Source organism: Harpia harpyja, chromosome 10, assembly GCF_026419915.1.
Source record: "Harpia harpyja isolate bHarHar1 chromosome 10, bHarHar1 primary haplotype, whole genome shotgun sequence".
NCBI classification, from domain to species: Eukaryota; Metazoa; Chordata; class Aves; order Accipitriformes; family Accipitridae; genus Harpia; species Harpia harpyja.
The window spans coordinates 26,890,227-26,903,918 of NC_068949.1; the positions used below are offsets into that span (position 1 = coordinate 26,890,227).

The 13,692-nt window shown below is 41.0% G+C and overlaps 1 protein-coding gene across 1 annotated transcript; it reads right to left on the minus strand.

Moving 5' to 3' along the window:
- Window positions 1-288: 288 nt before the first annotated feature.
- On the minus strand, window positions 289-11,059 carry ACTA2 (actin alpha 2, smooth muscle). Its single transcript, XM_052799949.1, has 9 exons — window positions 10,903-11,059; window positions 8,199-8,370; window positions 6,379-6,507; window positions 4,938-5,048; window positions 4,363-4,447; window positions 4,110-4,271; window positions 3,669-3,860; window positions 2,519-2,700; window positions 289-1,736 (listed from the first exon to the last, which is right to left on the minus strand). The coding sequence occupies exons 2-9, from the start codon at window positions 8,325-8,327 to the stop codon at window positions 1,593-1,595; spliced, it is 1,134 nt and encodes a 377-aa protein (XP_052655909.1). The 5' UTR covers window positions 8,328-8,370; window positions 10,903-11,059; the 3' UTR covers window positions 289-1,592.
- Window positions 11,060-13,692: the final 2,633 nt, after the last annotated feature.

Here is a 13,692-nt window from a genome sequence, read left to right on the forward strand (position 1 = left end):
CATCCTTTTCCCCATTCCATCCTTGTATAACTCAAGTTCCGGCTAAGTTATTATGCAGAAAACACTTAGGAAAACACAAGTCCTTTACCTGAGAGCTGACCCTCATCACATCTTGGAATAGCAGAGATGCATCAGCATCTCTTGGAGAAAAGTGTCTCCTCCAGCAACCATCCAGTAGAAACTTTTATTTGAAATCAAGTTCTTATCCTGAAAGGGATTCCCTGGATCTATCTAGAGTTAGATAAAAAGATCTAGATAAGTAGAGTTAGAAGGAAGAACCATACAAAGTTATTTGCTTTTACAAGAGTTTATTTAGTGTCTGTTCCAAGAACCTAGATGACCTATACTTTAAATAATAAGGTTAGTACAAAAAAGTTTGGAACATGTGCTAACAGTCAGAAGCTGGACAAGATCTGGAACCCAGGGGTTACACAGACATGGTAAATAACAGGTGGTGCTGCAAAGAGCTTACAGTTTGAAAGATAACAAGTAACAGGCGAGTGAGGTAAACTATTGAGTTTAGACAGGAAAATAGGTAACAAAAATAAATAGCATCCTCTATCCTGAACTCCAACGAATACAGATTGCAGCAAGTTCCTTAGAACTGACCTTTTCCAGGTCTGTCTTGGTGAATTCGTTATTCATATATATACTTTTAAGACAGTATTACTGGCTTCAGCTTATATGCATATACTTCTAGTTGAATATCAGTTCTGATGTATTTAAGACTATAAATGGAATCAGAAAAATCACAGAAAAAGCAAGCTGTCTAAATTATCTACTTTGATTACCCCCCCCAAAAAAAACAGTTCTGAAAAGAAAGTGTATTAAGCCAGCTTAATTACCCTTTAGACCTTGCCAGAATTCACAACATAAAAATAATAGGCTGCACTCATCCTGAGGGCATATGATAGGAAAGTCATATGTTCAGTCTAATATTAGTGTTTAGATATGCTCCCAAAGGAACAGGTCTCGTTTCTTTAAAGAAAACACACAGAATTGTGGTAGTACGCATCATACACCTCTGGGTCACACACTGTAAGAAATTAGCTTTTCCAGCATCACAGCTGTGAATTAAGAAGTGATGTGGATAGATACTACTTCTGGATAGAGCAGATGCAAAGCAGAGAGCACATGCTCATCCTGATATCGAACAGACACTATGCTCCTTTGGTACTGCCCAGAACTTTGGAAAAATCAAGACTGGCTCTGTTTGCAAACTAAAATGTTTTCTGAGGCTAAACTTTCACAACATGCAGCCTGATAGCTGAGCATTTTCTAGCATCGGTATCATTGAGCAAAAAGTACCACTTCTTCTAAGCTCAGTATAGTGTAGTAACAAATTCAGGCCACAAGATGGAGCTTCAAACCAGCTGTAATGGTACCTCCACAAATGCATGTTGGTTGTTTTTTTTTTTTAAATAGGAGCAGCAATTTCATAGCATATTTAAAATTTATAAAAAAAAAAATACACAGTATCCAATTAATTAGAGTAATTACGATGAAGGATTTATGGAATGAAATAATAAGAATGTATTTTCCTGAATACATTCACAGTAATACACTAAAGAGACATATAAAGATAAAGCAATTTAAAAGCATTTGCGGTGAACAATAGATGGGCCAGCTTCATCATATTCCTGTTTGCTGATCCACATCTGCTGGAAAGTAGACAGGGAGGCAAGAATAGAGCCTCCGATCCAGACAGAGTACTTGCGTTCAGGAGGAGCAATGATCTGTTTAAGAAATAAAAGCATTAAGTACAACAGTCTACTGTGAATAAAATACATTTGTTGTAAAAATATATCAAAGCAGTGATATTTGATATTAACAAAAACATTGTATCTATGTGCTAGTGTTATCCCTGGCATTACAGTAAGCCATTGCTACAAGCAGTAAAGTTAGTCTAAGCCTAAATCCTCAATTTCTCTGCCTGAGTTAGTCTGCCCAGTAAGAGTAGTGCATTTGTGTATTCATGGCTGCCTATGAGAAAAGGGGAGATAATTGCTCTGGAAACATATAATGATAGCCCAGGAGGGCTTGGAAAAACAAGTGACCTATGGAGCACTCTTATTGGTATAGCTGATAAAATGTTTGTAAAGCAAGGAACAGAAGACTTGAAACAGCAGAAGGAAGATTGGCTTGTCAGAGGCTCTTTCCTTAACTTGTGGGCCAACGACGAAACCAGCATTTTCTCTCTCCCGATTCCATCAGCCAAAAAGGGCTGAAGAAGCTCACATGTAGCCCCAGAGGAAAATTTATGCTGCTGGGTCCACGTTATTCTTCTTTGGTCATGTTAGGGCAGTTTGCAGAATTCACCACGAACAAGGAAATGAGAGGAGAGAAGGCTCTCTTCTTCCAGCAACAAAGTTACCAGGTGGTAATTATTGGCTAGAAGGTACTGACATGATTCAACATATGTACAAAGCACTTACTTTGTAAAGTGTTGCTATGTTTCACTAGGTTTTTGAGGACTTTGTAGATGCCAACTCAAATAATCTACAAGATTGCACCATACCTTGATCTTCATAGTGCTGGGAGCCAGAGCAGTTATTTCCTTCTGCATCCTGTCTGCAATACCCGGGTACATTGTAGTGCCTCCAGACAGCACGTTGTTGGCATAAAGATCCTTTCTGATGTCTATGTCACACTTCATGATGCTGTTGTAAGTGGTTTCATGAATGCCAGCAGATTCCATGCCTGGGGAGGGGTACAGAAGAGCACTGAGGAAGCAACTCCGTAAAAAGAGTTAAAATTGTTAACACAAAACTGACAACATGAACTTCAGTGTCTCTTTGGAAGACAGCAGTCTTCAGAGCTGTGGAAATCTGGAACGTCATTCTGGAGCTGCCTAAATTATTTGCTTAGGAGTTCCTTGGTGTACAACCCTCCTCTCCCCCTTACACACACAACACATCCCTAAAAAGAAAGCTTGGGGGGTGGAACAGTAAAGTTTCCACTAGGCTTTTGCAGGCAATCTCAAATGTCCTAAGAATTCCTTATATGGTCTTGGAATAATTTCTTTTTTTTTTTTTTAATTAAGCCAGCTCAGAGCCAGAACAGTCAAAATATGTCCTAATACCTCTACGTATGCAACTACTTTATCTATTTCTGAGCTGAAATTCTGCCGATTGGCAGAACCAACACTGGATTTCTGTGTGACCTCGTTGCAAGTCTGCCTTCATGGCTGTTGATTAGCATGGCATTGTCTTGGCTTTGCTCTGCAAATATGATGAACCATGGATTCAGGACTTGGAGCAGTCTTTTTGAAAAATAAAGTAGTGCTTCCTCTCATCCATCCGTCGTGTGTGTCCCCCCCCCACCTCCCTGCAAACACATTCAAACTACAATCCTCACACTATTTATAAAAGTGACTTTGCAGCTACACTTCTTGTAGTAGCCAACTGTATAACATACAAAAAATGGCATGGGTCCAATGCCAGAAGCCAGGAATAAACATTCAGGGTTTATCTGGGGAAAGCATTTTGCCTTATTGTTTGACATGAGGTTCCTCCCACCATACTATCACTAAAAGATTATTTCATAATGGGTGCTAGGACATACTTGTGTATAGGTCTGAACGAGTTTGCAATGGGACACAATCAAAAGAAAGCGGGGGCTCGATATTTATGTGCAGTTTACCAAGGCAGAACAATCATTCAATTTACCAATGAAAGATGGCTGGAAGAGGGTCTCTGGGCAGCGGAAGCGTTCATTTCCAATGGTGATCACCTGACCATCAGGAAGCTCATAGCTTTTTTCCAGAGAGGAGGAAGAGGCAGCAGTAGCCATCTCATTTTCAAAGTCCAGGGCCACATAACACAGCTTCTCCTTGATGTCACGGACAATTTCACGCTCCGCTGTAAAGAGGATTCAGTCTTTAGAATGGCATTCAGGAAGGACCCAGACATGTTGATAGGTTGTTCCCTTACATCCTCCAACACCCTCCCCATTTTTTAAACAAGTCCTCTGCTAGTCTTGCAGGGGACTTGCCTGTTGGATTCCTTCTTGTGTCTATTCAACTGCAGAACCACTGCTAATTCTTCTAAAGCCACTAGAAACATTGCACATTAAACAACTCTCCTCCTCAGTCAGCAGCGTGTCCTTACCAGTGGTCACAAAGGAGTAGCCACGTTCCGTCAGGATTTTCATGAGGTAGTCTGTCAGGTCACGGCCAGCCAGGTCCAGACGCATTATGGCATGTGGCAGGGCGTAGCCTTCATAAATTGGCACATTGTGGGTGACACCATCTCCAGAGTCAAGCACAATCCCTTTGAGAAGATAACACACAATTCATTCCCAGGTGCACATCAACACACTTAACTATTTCAAACATCTATGCCATGTTCCCCAGAGGCCTACCTGTGGTACGTCCAGAAGCATAGAGGGACAGAACGGCTTGAATAGCTACATACATTGCTGGCACATTGAAAGTCTCGAACATAATCTGAAATGCAATGAAAATAATTGCCTTAACACTAGGGGTTTTAGCTTAGTTGAAGCAATTTACTGAAAGAGGAAGACAAGATTTTCATATTTCTTGATGGTTGGTAATAACAAGAAAGGAAAATACAAATCTAAATCAAAAAATATTTGGTCCATAAGACATGTCCCTGTATCTGGCCTATATCCTTAATGTATGTATATAGACACATGCGCATATTAAAGATAATTTTGTAATAGGCCTGGGCATAAAACCAGATTAAGATGACATAAAGCTTGCACAGACTGAAGTACTCACATTCAAAGCGGATACACTGATTTTCTGAAGTAAATATGATAATATGCAAATATGATAGGTGGCCACTATGCACTTTCCATCTTCCATAACTAAGAGAGATAGACTACTGGACAGCATGACTACCTGAAATGATGAAGTTCACATCCTGTTGAATTCACCAAGTTGGAATTATTCCGTAGCTTTAGTGTGAGCTTACCTGGGTCATCTTCTCTCGGTTGGCTTTGGGATTCAGTGGTGCTTCAGTCAGCAGAGTTGGGTGTTCTTCAGGTGCAACACGGAGCTCATTATAGAAAGAGTGATGCCAGATCTGAGGACAGTGGGAGAAGCCAAAGGGAACACCATCAGCCAACAGCTCAGAATCACTTCCAGACAGGTATTGTGCTCCAGCACTCTGCTTACAGGCCTAGAGATGGGCTAGTAATGTTTCTCATGCAGTTGTTCTTACTGCCTTCATAGAGATTACCAAAGTAACTTAGAAATAAAAGCACTATCCTCAGGTTTTACTGCTAGTAATATATGACTTATTTTAAGGACATATAAGTTCATGAAAATAAATATGTTATTCTTACAGTAGAAGAGACAGAGGAGGACAGACTTGGTTCCAGCAACACTATTTCAATAATGACTGAAAGTGAAACAGTTCCAGACCAGCTCTAGAACATATGCAGACCTATGTAGTAGAGTTCAATAGATAATGGGTCTTGAAGATAGTTTCATCTTTTGGTTTGTAGAGGCCAGCCCAAGAATTCATAAAAAGAAAGGAAGGCAAATGGTTTGTGAGGCTGAAAGCCAACTTGTATTCATCACCTTCACATGACACATTCCTACCAGCTATAAAAATCCGAGGCCAAGTGGACCGCAATGAGGAGGTTAATACACCAGTAAGAAGTAAAACCACCAGAGACTTTCTAAAGGCCAAGAGTTTTTTCCTAAGCTTGTTTTCAAGCTGGTGGTAATTAGGGACTTGTTGATATGTTAGGCATCTGAAAGGTTCTGCTTCCAAGTAAAACCTACAATGTTATGAGTGTCAGTAAGTTCTGTGTGACTCCACACACTTGCAGTGTATTGTGATGTCCTGACTCTTCCAAATAGCCCTATTTCCACAGCATGACATTAAATAGAAATACCATCTTAGAAATTATATCAACCATACACACTATAACTATAAATATGGTTCTAGAACCTTTTCATCCAAATACTGGCTCTGAAATGGATGCATTACACTGCAATATTGCTAATCTTTCAAGCACTAAAAAGTAAGTGTGTAAACAGTTCCCTTCACATCAGAATTACATGCTTTGCATTTTTGCAGAAACAGATACCTTCTTAAATTCCATCTTCTTGCTAGCAAATTGAGGATATTCCTTTTCTTTCCTTTTTTTTTCCTCCCCCTCCAGTAATTAGCAAAGATTTATAGATCAGACTGGAGTAAAAGAACTCCCAATAACTATTTTGATGTACTCCTAGTGATACTTCAGCTTTAGATGCAAGTTAACCTTTGCTGTTAACAAGCTTCTCATTAAACCATACTTGATAGCATGATGTTTTCATCTAAAATTTAGTGGGTATTCTGTAAACATTTGGTTCAATTAGTTCTGTTTACCAGCAATATACATGAACTTTCAAAGCTGCAATACCTTCTCCATGTCATCCCAGTTTGTAATGATGCCGTGTTCTATGGGGTATTTCAAGGTCAGGATTCCTCTCTTGCTTTGAGCCTCATCACCTACGTAGCTGTCTTTTTGACCCATACCAACCATCACACCCTATAAAATAACACAAATGGAGTTAGTCGCTCAGGGAGAGGTGTCACAAAGTAGATAGAACATTAGCTCTGAAATAAACCCAGTTGCCAGTTATACTAGTTGCAAAATACGAATACTAATGAATGGAGAATTACTCACTGCTCTTTAATTGCCAAAATTAAATGTTTAGTTCACTTAAATCTCTGGAGTTCATGTTTCCACTACAGTTTAAGTAAACAGGACAAGTACAACATTAAATGCATCAAGATAAAGTGGAAAAATAGGGTTGTTTTAATGTTTGTTATTATTTAGGGATGAACTGTCTGCTGAACTATATAATAAAGTGGAGTAAAAGCAGAAAATGATGTTGTGCCATGTAAGGGTGAAGACAGAGCAATATACACTTTACATTTCCCAAAGCTTAAATTTCAACATTTTTTGATCTTCTTTTTGAACACTATCATACTGTCATTAGAGACAGACAATTTAAAATCTAGTGGTGCAGGCTTCTTTTTAGGTATTTTCATGGATCCTGTAGAAATGGTCCATGGACCAGAAGCTGGAAACTACTCTGGATATACAGTAGTCTCTATGTTAAAGGCAGAAATACTGGAAAAAAATAGTATATAGTAGGATGTTTTGAGTGCATAACACTCTTATCAGAACTTAGTCATTACAGACTCCAAACCTTGGCTTTGCAATTTTTGATGGGATGATCCTTCCTCCAGGGGACTAATACTATCTGTGATATGTGATCAGGAAAGAAAGGTTCTAGAAATCTGTATTTGTTTCCACTGTGACTGTATGGCTTGGTTTTGAGCAATTAGTACCCTTCACACTATCTACAGAAGCTGGCATTTGAATATATTTTTTTAATTATGGTAATGCCCAGAGGCCTCAATTAGACCTCCAGCCCTAGCTGCTATACTGAAAGGCAGACATTTCTCCAGCCCTGAAGAACTTAAGATGCAGTTGCTGGGTATATAAAGTGCCACATCTTACAACCAGTTTACTTCTTTCCACTTCATCAGGGCCTTGGATGGCACAGAAGCAATTAGGTGGATCTGCTAATTAGGTGGATTAGTTTGTTGTGGTCTAGCCAAGCTGCTCTAGTTCATGCTAATGATGATCTGGCTCAGAAACTCTCTAATTTAACAGCTCAGATAATAAATGTATTTTGCAAACTATTAAAATTGAGTGGAATGCATCATATACTCAAATGTAAACCTTGAAGCTAAAGAAACTAAACCCTAGACAGGTGCCCATTTGTGATACAGCTAAATGAATAAAGTCAGGAAGGTTACAAGGAAGCTGACTGAAAACCTCCTTCTTCTTTTAGTTTTCCACACATCACCTATCATCAGCTTTTAGGGCAGTCAAAATTTCCAGATACTTCTGCGTTGGGCTTTTTTGTTTTGTGTTTTTTAAACTAGCTTTACTCACCAAAGTTCTCTGGGTGATCCAAAAGTAAGCAGGGGAAAGAAGGCATAGAAAGGAGTGACAAATTTTAGAAGGATTCCTCTCACAAGGCAAGAGACCTGCTTTGACTCAGGTGAGTGCACCGCTGGACTCATTTTGCCTGGAAATACTGTGTTACCCAGGGCTGGGCTAACCCCAGACACAGGAAAAGGTGGCTCTGGGGTGGAAAGCTGGGGATGGGGCAGCAAAGCCTTCTACAAGCCCAGTATGGAACAACCAAAGCAGTTCATCACCTGGTGCCTGGGACGACCCACAATGGAAGGGAATACTGCTCTTGGAGCATCGTCCCCAGCGAAGCCGGCTTTACAGAGCCCTGACCCATTGTCACAAACAAGGGCAGTGCTGTCCTCTTCCTCGCACATCTTCTACGTCAATGTCCTCAGGCCCTCCAGACAGAAAACGGCCCTATGAAACAGCAGGAAAGAATTTAAAAAAAAAACAAAACAAGGCCAAAAAACATACTCAGGTAGCAGACCCACCCTTGAAGACAGAGATGGCTGTATGAAAGCAACCAGCACCAGCAAAGAGACGTATGGCACCGGTTTGGCAATCGCAGGGCCATACAAGGGAAGAGGCTTCCTTTTGAAAGCACAAGAGGTTTCAACCACGTTTGCCGGAGGGTTGTATGCACCAGAGATTATCCCTGGGATTCCAGAGGAGACTTCCAGTCCTGCAGCATGGTCAGACAGATCAGGGAGCAGCAAAAGTTTATCTAAATTTGGTCACAGAAATCCACGACTGGGGATGGGTGGGAGACAAAAGAGAATGCTAGACTGACAGCTGCAAAAACAAAGATCCATTTGCGTCGGATTCAGCACAACTTCCCCCACTTTTCTATCACCCTGACAAAACCCTGACATGTGGAAAGCTGTCAAAGGTAAGAGCAGTTCAGTCTTCCACATTCAGTCTTGGGCTTCCCAAAACCTAACCACGTTAAATGCTATGCATGTACCAGGGGTGTTTCCCTGATGCAGATATTAACCCACTGGGGCGAGGGGGGAAGCCTTTTCCAGCCCTCCCTTAGTCACTCAGAAGAAATAACCCACATTTAAAATGAAGTCAGGAACAGTATGTGTTTTAAAAACAGGCCATAGCATATGCTCTATCATCATTTCAAAGCAGCTAATAAACTCAATTTGTAGAGTGGCAGAGTAATTTATGTTGGCTCCTTGTCTCAGTAAAAAGAAACTGTTTTCCTCCTCTGGCAACAGGAAGATAATATGGGTAATAAAAATGCTTTGAAGGCTTTGTATTAAAGTGAATTACAGAAACAAGCACTGAATACCAGGACTTGAGAAGAACTATTTGCTCGTAATTTATAGCGTAGCAGGGAATCACTTGGCTAGCTCTGAGCTCCGGCTTTCATGCAGAGTTCAACAAATTGCAATGTGTTAACAGCTAAAGGAGACAGCTGTCATCTACAGACCAGCTGGCTCCACATGCAGTCTCCGAAACCTTCTGCCACAGGAATACTGGAAGCACAGGACGAAGTGGGAATGGGGTCAGCGAGAGCCATGGCCGATGAGCAAGGGAGCCCACAATCCGTTTAGCCTCTACAACGGATGGAACAAGCATGGACAGTTCTCCCAAATCCTTCATTTGAGATCCTCTGTCACTCCCCAGCCAGGCAACCACGAGACATGGCTGCAGCCCCGCTCCTGCTGCATGGGCATAGCTCCCAGGAGAAGACAAGGATAGGGAAATCCTAACCTGATGTACTCCAAATATTTTATCATTATTATTGGAAAAGGAAAGTAGGTTGCAATTTTTGCATTTATTAAACTCCTGGGAAAAAAGGCTCTTTATATTCAAACATTTACTGAATGGAGTACAATTGCCATCTCACATGAATGAACAGACTGGTTTGGACAAACCATTTCCTAATTAGGAAATAGGCTTTTCAACCGTCTGTTTTTGGAACAGAGTTCGAGGTCAGGGGGTTTGCTCAAACCCATGCAGCTAATGCAATGCCAAAAATCACTTGGGGGAGGGGAAAGAAGGGGGCAGGAAAGGCTACATTTCTGAGCTTAGTGGACTCTAAATGAAAACCATATTTAGTAATAAAGCACAAAAAGTCGAAAAATCAAAGCTGAATGATTTCAGACAGGGCGCTCTGCTGCCAACCAGTGAGTTACAGCTCAGGACTGCCATGGCATGCAGTAGCAACATCTTACAGCAGCAAATGTCACTCAGTACTGTGGAAGAAAGGAAATTTTCCTCCCAAGTAATTAACAGAGTATTTAGCCTCTTTCTTCTACCTGCTTTACACCTAAAGATAACCAATCACCTCACCAATCTCCACAACAAGCTACTAAGAGAACTCCAGCCCCACAAGAAATACTGTGTGTAGCCTGTTCCTTAATGAAATGTTTGGCATTTTACAGAACAGTACTTTCATATACATAGAGACAAGGATGAATACACACACATCCTCATTGTATCCTATTAGACACTGCTAATTTGCACACTTCCAGCTCTTCTTACAGTCACATTCCCCAAAACACTCACGTCACCTTACACCAGGTTAACAGCACTGAAGCAAACCTGCTGAGAAATGCTACCACACACCCCTTCAGGAACTTTGTTCTGTCCCAAACTAACACCCCAAGGTCACATGGGTTCATTTAAACATGAATATAGCTGTAATTCCAGCTGTGGCATTACACAGACTGTGTCTTTATACAATTGCTGGAGAGCTGGTGGAATCAGGAAAATCATCAGGTAGAACTTTTCCTTCCCTTTCAGGAGTGCTGTAAAATACAGACAACTCAGTATAGATATTACAAGCATTTTATCAGTTCAATTCTAACAAGTAAGTTTGCTTAAGCAAACTACAGCACAGCAGTGCATCCTCCTGAATTTGCTTCCATTTGACATTTATTTACTTTAAGTCCTCCAGCAATCTGTAAATCATGCTATTGGTTCAGTGCCACTTACCCTGACAGTGCTTGGCTGGGGATAGCTGCTCTGAGAAGGTGCACTGTGTATCTGAAAGCTCTGAGGTTATATAGCCCCTTCAGCTCTTCTCCTCCCACTAGCTTCCCAAACAAGGAGCAGAGACAGACAGAGACAGAGCTGAAGTCTCTAACAAAACCATATAGGGACCTTATTACAAAAACCTCTAATCTGGGTGGCCACAGGCCCTGGGTTTCTTCCACTGCATTCCAGTGTAGAGCTCATGAAACAGGAGGAGACTTTCAGCTGTGTAAGGTAAACACTTTAAAACTTCAGGAGAGTTGCTAAAATACAGAGAGACAGAGTATGCCCACAATAGACACCCTTTGGCAGGAGGAGCATGTGTTCAAACAAGAGAGGTCCGGGCCTCCATAGTAACATCGAAGAGGCAGAATGAGAAATTGGAAGAGCAGTCATTTATAATAGGGAAGGCGTTTTTAAAGAAACTTTGCTTTCATTAAATATTTTGATAAAAACAATGAAAATGTTTCTGGCAAGCTAAACAGCTGCTGAATTTTGCTACAAAGTCTCTTTAAAAGCTTGGCATTTTGCTTGTATGCTAAATAGTGCCCATAGGCTTAAGGGTAGTGAAAAAAGTATCTGCTGTTGTATAGGGTTCACAGTGAATTCTTTGAAGTTGTGAAAATGTTCTGTTAAAAGATTGTTATGATCCCCCTCTGGATTGTGATGGGCTAGAATCCATCCTGTTTCTCTGTCAGCTTATTTTCAAAACCCTAGGACCTGTGGGCCAACTTTGCCCTAGTGCTACTCCACTGATGGCCACGAGTCTGGACTGTCGTAAACTCACATCTCATTGTTCATCATAAAGTTGTTGAATTTTATAACCCCAGCTAGCTTTTCTGTTGAACATATTTTTAGCAAATAAAGCAAGGGTTCTCACTGTACAAGTTATTTTCAGCACAGGACTGGATTTTTACAGCTGTAGCCAGCTGTTCTCTGGACAGGCTGATTCTAGCGAAGCAGCCCTTTCGTAGTCAATAATATTTTGTCATTAAGTTTGTTCTAAAGACCAGAAACCAGCACCTCTAAACTCCAATACTAAACCATTACAAATTCAAAACTGCTCTATGCACACGAGCTAAGAAAGATGTAAGAATCCAACTGAGATCCTTGCTTTGTGGGTCCTGTTACAATGGGGAGGGGCTTCATGTGTTTGCTTACAGAGTGTTTGCTGCCTAATTGAGTAGTCATAATGCAAGAAAATCTCCCATAAAACCGCAGCGGGAGTTTTTCTGATGTGGAGATTTAAGGATTAGGCCACTAGCAGAGTTAGCAGATAGGCAGAATTATGGATTGAAGACCAAAAGGAATTTAACTTTTAAGGAAAGGAACTTTTAAGGAATGTAACTGCCTTTGAGGGTCAGAAACAGAAGCTAACAAGCGTTGGAACATGAGCCCTGCAAAAGCTATTTATTTTTTCACTTCCAGCATCGGGGCAAAAGATATTTATTTTTAAAAAAAAGGGGGGAGGGGGGAACCCCACCAAGGTAAGTAACATAAAACAGAGGATATAAACAGATCCTTTTTTGCATATCTCCAACTGACACTCAAAGGACAGCCAAAACCAAATTCTTTGTTTTCAAACAACACTCAAAAAACACAGCTGAGAAAAGTTACGTACCTCCTATAGAACGTATAGTATTAGATCAGGGAACTCAGGTCAAGGGGAAGGAGAATTTCACACAGCAGAACCCTTCACTGCAGTATCATGTCTGATTTTGATACAAACATCAATTACCTCCTAGATTGGAGGAAACATAATCCAAGGTTTTCAGAAGCATCATCTACTACTACTACTTGGAAATACCAAGACTGGGACAAAGATCCAAAAGAATCCAAAATCTTCACCTTAATGAGAAGAGGTTCATACTCCCAAAAAATCTTACTGGTGATGATGCTGTAGTGGATACAGCACTGCAGACCCAAGTCAACAACCCTTCAGTAGAACTGGTATATCATTCATACTGCACCTAAGCATAGCTAGAAATACAGGCAACAGTTTTCTACAAGAGGCCTCTGTGGATATTATAGGAGGCAGTGGCCACGCAGATACCACAGACACCTTCATATCTCTGTTAAGCTTCATCACAATTCCTGTAAACTTAGCTTGGTACGTACCACAATTACCAGTGGTGACAAAGATAGCAGCAGCAGCCCCTTGGTTGCTATGACTAATGGTTGTTTGGGTGGGGATCACACATCAGCTTGCCTGTCATGGGCTCCAGATTTGGGAATCTTAGCTTTCAGGGTGCTCATCAAAAAGATACAGCTGACACAGAGTCTTATTCAGAGCAGGCAGTTGTTGATACGGCGATAAAGAGGAAACACTCTGAGAGGAGTTGTCTGGAGGTATCTACCATATGAAGGATATTTGTTAGAGACAGGGTTATGCAGACTAGAAGAGAGAAGTAAGCCCAGAGGCTGACTGAGCAGTAGTGATGGATACACAGGAACGGCACTGGAAAAACGTAGAGTTGTTGCACAGCCGAGCCTCCAGCACACAATGGAGAGCCAGCGCTCAGCAGGCAGCTTGTCTCTGGGGAGTTACATTATGGAAGGTCCCGGGGCAGGAAGGAAGGCAGGCAAACAGGTGAACTATGCAAGGAAATTAGGTCAGTCTGGCTCAAGGGACATTATAGAATAAAGGTATTTCTTTTCTTTTTAGTGATTCCATGCTCGAATTGTGATCACACAGATATTACTATAGATAAAAACACACAGGGGAAAAAAAACCCCAACATTAGTAGTTTA